This window comes from Triticum urartu, chromosome 2 (genome assembly GCF_003073215.2).
Source record: "Triticum urartu cultivar G1812 chromosome 2, Tu2.1, whole genome shotgun sequence".
Classification (NCBI taxonomy): domain Eukaryota; kingdom Viridiplantae; phylum Streptophyta; class Magnoliopsida; order Poales; family Poaceae; genus Triticum; species Triticum urartu.
This window is the reverse complement of record NC_053023.1, coordinates 579,048,679-579,055,661: the sequence shown is the minus strand read 5'-3', so window position 1 is coordinate 579,055,661 and position 6,983 is coordinate 579,048,679. Positions and strand designations below refer to the sequence as shown.

The following is a 6,983-nucleotide window of genomic DNA, read 5'->3' as shown; positions in this document are numbered from 1 at the left end:
AGCGAGAAGCTATTCTGTCCTCCATTTCTCTTCTTCTTCCCCAAGTTCATCCTTCTCCTCCTCCTCTCAGCCACTGCTGTCCCTGTCATCCGATCGGCACTCTTCGCTCCCCTAGCCCTCCCCATGGGGTCCCTCCCAGCATGGCAACGTAAGTTAAGCCTAGAGTGTATATTTTCTAGCGCTCAGTGTCGTACTTGTATCCTTGTGTAGCATAGAGGAATACCTTTTCCATAACTTGTTTTATTTGAATTTAACTTCTGAATCCATGAGACAAGGAAGGTTACAGGAAGACTAGTTCTGGACGCATGCAGTATGATGCAGAGTTTACATAACTGGATGTAGGCAGCAAGGGCCTACTACCAACTACCAAGTAGAGTAGCAACCATTTGCTTCTACTACTAAACTGAAACAAGATGCTTGTCTGAGTATCGGATGCTGGGACGACAAAAACGAACAACACGCTCACGCGATGAACACCTGGATCCTATCTCCCATGCCGTCCTCAAAATCAAGCAGTATCTGCCCGTTCTGGGGGTTGTCCGAATCCATAGGCGCGTTCCGAAGCCTTTCCATGATATTAGTTCCAGCCAGGCCTGCAGATTGCCAAGGGAGATGATCTATGAACGAAACATACACACACCAAAGATTCTTTTCTTTCTATCTCGAAAATACAAATGTAGTTACAGATTCATGTTCCTCCTAATAACAAGAATAGAAGCACCAACCTGGTATAACTTTTGTCATCCCTTCTAAGAATCCAGCCTGTTGCAGAGAAAGCAGGAACAGAAGGAAACAACCTTTTAATCAGTATGAGAATTACTCAATTATAGAACATTTGCACAGATACTACTAAAAGCGAAAAATCACTTGAGTGTCAATTTCAGAACTTCTGAGTCAACTAGTACTACATATTGATTATTGAATCAAAAATAGACTGTAAATGGGTTCTTACAGGTATCCTGGCATCAATTTTCTGGACCCCATCTCTTCCAGTAATCTTTAATCGAAGTGTGCGGGACCACATCCCACTTGAAGGACCTCTGCCTCCAGCGGAACCAGGATCATAGAGCTGTGGCAGTATGTCAATAATAGGTTCTTGTGATTTCTCAGTCCTCGACTTGGTGTCTCCTGAACTGCTTGCTTCAGTTGTATAATCATAATTACCTATAATTGTGTTTTAGCAGGATAAGAAAAACCATTCATATTCAACATAGTTTACGAGAGAATATGCTCACCACTCCCAAAGGATGATTGAGCTGGTGACGCAACGTATCGCTTTTCCTCTTCATAATAGCGGTTAAACCCTAGTGTATCCTTGATCTCCTCAAATGATGGCAAGCTACTTGGAGGAGGTATGCGGCCACCTTTTATAGCAACAAGAGCATCCTGCACATCAGGGTGTCTTATACAGTTAATGATTGACAGCGGTCATGTATCATATGCGTGGTACCAAATTGAACATGAATACACAGAAGATTTTGTACCCAAATGATATGTCATCAAATGGAAGAAGCATACAATAACTGCCAGTTCAAAGACATAGAAGATGGTACATACATGACTCTATACGCCTATATGTGAGTGTGCGCAATTTTATTTTTCTTTGGCAAAAACTTCTACCGGGAATCCATGTGCATGATCCCTTAGGACACAACTACTCCTGTTAGTGATACAATAAATAACATGTGAGTTGGTTTTCAGGCATTTTATCTCTCTTAAGTTGGTGTGCAAATACAACACAAGTACTTGAAGCATGTACAAAGTATAAAAAACTAACCTCCATTGCACGCATTGATACCCCAATTAGAGATAATGGGTAGGCTATGATTTTGTAACCAATTTCTTCAAGTTCAAGAGGGCTCAGTATAGGAGTTTTACCACCACCTTCTAACATGTTGGCCTGCAGAAAGAAGCATGGAGTATGCTGAGGACATAAATCTTCCATGGTGGTCAGAAATAGTTCGGAAAAACACTACTGCATTAGAGTAGATCTAACCATTTTTGGAACTCCAGGTGAAACTGCACAAAACGCCATCATCTCTTCCCTTGAGGCAAGGGCATCAATGAATAGAACATCTGCTCCAGCATCAGCAAAAGCTCGTGCTCTCCATAACGCTTCATCAAGAGACAAAGCTTGACGAGAATCTGTCCTTGCCACAATAACAATGTCAGAGCCACTCTCCTTCCTGGCATCTACAGCAGCTTTTATGTGCATAATCGCTTCCTCTCTCGAGACAACTTTCCTTCCTTGTGTATGTCCACATGCTTTTGGTGACACCTTCATAATACTATATACATCATATCACTAAAGAAGGAAGTTATCAAAAGGGAATAAGAAGATTTATCATAAAAATAACGCCAGTCATTTTTTAATATAAAACAAAATCATATCTGCAAAGTGCAATGGAAATAGAATGTTTACATATTTTAAATACATCGATCAAAATCAGGATAAATGATCCTTGATTGCTAGAATATGGATTATACTATACTACGGATATGAGATGTCAGCCAGGGTCCAGAGCAGAGACTTATTAGGTCAGTAGCAGGGGTTGTTGTCCAAAATTACAGTTAACATGAAACTAAATGCACAGCCAGGATGTTTAAAACTATATACAAACTCTCGTAAAACATAAACTACATACAAACATAAAATATGTGTAAAATGACATTTAGGTTCTTATGAAGGTGAAGCACTCTAGTTCAGTGATGCAATAGTTTGTGTATATAAAATAGGTTATAGAAGCAAAACAGCTGGATAATTTAGTAAACAGCACAACATTGGAAGAGTATCAAAATACCTGATCTTCAAGAATAATTCCAGCAAAACCAGCATTGATAAATCCTTTCACTGTCCTCTTGACATTCATACAGTTTCCATAACCATTATCAGCATCACCAATTACAGGTATCGACACTGCTTCAGTGATTAAACGCCCTTGATCTATCATTTCGCCATAGGAGATCAGACCAACATCTGGCAATCCAAGCCTTGCAGCAGATATTGAGAAGCCTGAAAGACAAAATACTGTTAATTTTTTCAAGATTGAAATCTTGTAGATCTCCTTTTACATAGGACTGGGCTAGTTCCCTAAGCAACTACTACGCCCTGGTTCCATTTTCAAGTTCTGACCGAGCGACCGTGACAACAAACTTGTGGTGATCTGATATGTGCAATGCCACTTGATCAAAGCGCCCTCAACAGAAGCATAGCCAATATAGACCCGCACAAGAGCAAATTCTCACTTCAGTATAAGGTTTCATCATCTTTATGACATATGGAGTATACGAGGTAGTATAAGTATAACACTCACAATCTACAGAATGACAGAAACATGGTGACACAGCAAGCACCCGTTGCCATGTTCAGGAATTGGAAGTATGGTACACTATGCCACTATGATGGGAGTGTGTGTGAGAGAGAGTCCTGCAGAGGCAAAAGAGCGAACACGTACCGCTCGTGAAGCAGGCCCTGAACCCGGCGCGCTCGACTAGGCGGGCGCTGAGCGCATCGTAGCAAGCGGGCGCCTGGTGGGCGCCCGGCGTCTCCAGCACTCTCCGGAGCGCCGCCGCGGGCTGCTCCCCGGCGCCCGCTCCGGCGCTCCCTCCGGCTGCGGCGTAGGAGCAGCGCGGGGAGATCCAAGCGCGCGCGGACAGGGGAGGGGCTCGGCGCTGGAGGAGCGGAGGTGGCCGGACGCGGCAGGAGCCGGCGCGGCCTGAGGTGCACGGGGACGGCGAGGCGGGCGGCTGGTGCAGGAGAGCGGCGTAGCACGCCATTGCCAGTTTGCCACTGCCCACTTGGAGAAATCAGCTCCTCCACGACGCACCGGTCCCAGTTTCGCTGCCTCCCCGGTCCCACTTTGGCAGAAATCCACGCCCCCACACACGCGCCGAGCTGGTTGAGCCCAACCCTCTCAGGCCTCTTTTGATTCATATGATACGATTATCGTAGAAATAGAAATTTTGTAGGAAATGAGATGACATGTATCTTAAATCTTATGAGTAGAAATAAGAAACGAGATGTCATTTGGTTGACACCAAAAGAATTTTTCCATTGAGTCTAGGCTCATTTTTATTTTCCTATGAAATGTGAAGGATAGAAACCAATCCTATGTAGGAATAAGAATCTATTCCTATAAACCAAAGGCTCTAAAGGAAAAAAAATCCTATAAGAACCTATTTTCTAGAATTCCTATGAAATTTCTCCAAACCAAAGGAGGCCTCAACCTGTGAAATGACCCACGAACGCAGGCCCAGCAGTTGCCCCTTCCCTTCCGGCCACAACCCACGCCTCCACCGGCCATGCCGCCGCCGCCGGCGACGCTGCCGGACGAGCTCCTCGAGGAGATCCTCCTCCTCCTCCCGCCGGACGACCCTGGGTGCCTCTTCCGTGCCTCCCTCGTCTGCAAGCCCTGGCGCAGCCACCTCACCGGCCCCGCCTTCTCCTGCCTCTACCGCGAGTTCCACCGGACGCCTCCCTTGCTGGGATTCTTCGAGAACGACGAGACGGTACTGTGCTGGTTTTCTCCCTTGTCCCTGTTAGACTAGGTATATTGTAGATATACGTGTTGTAACACAATACATGTACCTGTACGTTCTCTCTTATATATACATGACAGCCGTACCCAGTGAGGGTATCGAGCATTGTTCCAAACCCTAGTTTTATCTAACATGGTATCAGACGACGCGTTCGATCCGTGCCGTGCTTCCGCCTCCTCTGCCGCCGTCGCGTCGGCCTCCGCCGCCGTGCCGCCTCCGTCAACCCTGGCGATGGACTCGCCTTTCATGGCGTCCACACCACTCGCCTGGGCCCGTCCGGGATTGCAGCACCTGCCTGCGTCTCGATCGCCCACGCCCCGATCGGGCGAGATTCCATCGGCCCGCGATGCGCAGCTCCCTGGCGATCCATCTGGCGCTCCTGCGCGGGCGCTCTACGCCGGGAATCCGCTTCCCCTCGATGCATCTGGCTACGCTGGGACTCAGCTGCATGCTGCGGCGCCTCCGTCAAACCATGCAACGTCGCTCTACGCCGGGCCTCAGTTGCATGCTGTGGTGCCCGCCTCCGGTCCCCATGGTGCCCCCGTCCAGGTGCCCTACGGTGGCCCGTATCCAGCACCGTACGTCGCGCCGTCGCCGTCGCAGTACGTCGCGCCGGTGCCGTATGATTCGTCCTCCGCGGTGCCCTACGAGGCTCCGTACGGTGCGTCGCCGCAGCTCTACGGCGCACCTCCTACAGCGCCTCACGGTCATCACCAACACTACCGTACGCCTCCGTCGGCCAGTGCGCTGATTCCATATAGTGCTCCGCCTACCTACGACTCGCAGCTCTCCGTGCCGGTGGCTGAACCAGGACCGTTCCACTTTGCTCATCTGGTGACGGTGAAGCTCTCTGCCGACAACTACCTCCTGTGGCGTACTCAGGTGTTGCCGCTGCTGCGTAGTCACTACCTTGAGGGGTATGTCGACGGTACACTGCCGTGTCCCCCGGCCATGGTTCCGGTGCCCTCGGCTGCTGGTGGCTCCGTCATGGTGTCCAACCCTGCTCATCGTCGGTGGATCGCTCAGGATCAAGCTATTCTGGGTGCCATTCAGTCTTCGCTTACTCCCTCCGTGGCTGGCATGGTGGTCTTTGCCATGACGTCGAGGGATGCATGGGCCACGCTCGACTCCAGCTTTTCCTCGCAGTCGCTGGCCCGTTCCTCTGCCATTCGTAACCAACTGGGTGAGGTCAAGAAAAATGATCTCTCCGTCACGGCCTTCTTCAACAAGGTCAAAAGTTTGGCTGATACACTGTCGTCTATTGGGAAGCCTCTCCGTGACGAGGAGTTTACTTCGTTCATTCTCAATGGACTTGATGAGGACTATGACTCTCTTGTTGAAAATATCAATGGACGTGACACGCCGATGCCGCCTCGCGACCTCTACGCGCGCCTCCTCAACACCGAACAACGCCTAGCTGCTCGCCGCTCCGTCGGCGTCTACACGGAGGGCCCTTCTGCGAATGCTGCACTTCGCGGGGGTGCCCGTGGTGCCAAGCAGAAGGCGTCGCCGTCCGCGGGCAATCAGCCCCGTTCGTCGGCTCCACCTCCTTCGACGGCTGGTCGCAAGCGGCTGCGCTGCGAGTCATGCGGTGGTGACATTGAGTGTCAACTCTGCGACATCGAGGGGCACTTGGCATCTCGCTGCCATCGCCGCTTCAAACGTGACTTCCTTGGCATTGGGAACAACGGGAAAGGCAATGAGAAACAAGCTGCTCTCGCTACACAGGAGCCTGGGTTTACTCCTTCTTATTCTGTGGATCCGTCCTGGTACATGGACACCGGTGCCACAGATCATCTGACGAGTCAGCTCGACAAGCTGGCTACTCGCCAGCCCTACACTGGTCATGACCAGGTCCGTACTGCCAGTGGATCAGGTATGCCCATCTCACATGTTGGTCAGGCATCTCTTCTTTCACGTACCACTAAAACCTTGCGTCTCCTTGATGTTCTTCGTGTCCCTTCAGTCACACGTAGTTTGCTCTCGGTTCCTAGATTAACTCGTGACAACAATGTGTTTGTTGAGTTTCACCCTTTCCATTTTTTTGTTAAGGACCGGGACATGAGGGACGTTCTTCTTAGTGGTCGAGCTCGCCATGGCATATATGCTCTTGATGTGCCGCCTATTTCTGAAGTTTTCAGTGGTGCTCGGGTGTCGTCGTCATAGTGGCATTCTCGCCTCGGTCATCCTGCCACTCCCATTGTGCGACATTTGCTTCATCGCCATAGTCTTCCTGTTGAGTCCAGCAATAAGGAGTTTCTAGTGTGTGATGCCTGTTAACAGGGCAAGAGTCATCAGCTACCTTTCTCTGTATCGAGTCGTGTTGTCAAGGCTCCTCTTGAACTTGTGTTTTCGGATGTGTGGGGCTATGCCCAAACTTCTGTTAGTGGTCACAACTATTATGTCAGTTTCATTGATGCTTTTAGTCGCTTTACTTGGATTTA

General features: G+C 49.2%; 1 protein-coding gene across 1 annotated transcript; it reads right to left on the bottom strand.

Moving 5' to 3' along the window:
- Positions 1 to 224: 224 nt before the first annotated feature.
- Positions 225 to 3,849, bottom strand: LOC125538902 (2,3-dimethylmalate lyase-like). Its single transcript, XM_048702224.1, has 8 exons — positions 3,456 to 3,849; positions 2,802 to 3,013; positions 1,997 to 2,278; positions 1,778 to 1,900; positions 1,236 to 1,386; positions 953 to 1,164; positions 726 to 762; positions 225 to 593 (listed from the first exon to the last, which is right to left on the bottom strand). The coding sequence occupies exons 1-8, from the start codon at positions 3,775 to 3,777 to the stop codon at positions 463 to 465; spliced, it is 1,470 nt and encodes a 489-aa protein (XP_048558181.1). The 5' UTR covers positions 3,778 to 3,849; the 3' UTR covers positions 225 to 462.
- Positions 3,850 to 6,983: the final 3,134 nt, after the last annotated feature.

Bases quoted from the DNA above. Each gene is read 5' to 3' on its own strand.
- LOC125538902 (XM_048702224.1), bottom strand. From the start codon at position 3,777: ATGGCGTGCTACGCCGCTCTCCTGCACCAGCCGCCCGCCTCGCCGTCC. The intron at 3,014-3,455 runs GTACGTGTTCGC...TTTGTCTTTCAG, and splicing joins CAGGGCCTGCTTCACGAGCG to GCTTCTCAATATCTGCTGCA. The intron at 594-725 runs GTTGGTGCTTCT...GGCAATCTGCAG, and splicing joins GATGACAAAAGTTATACCAG to GCCTGGCTGGAACTAATATC.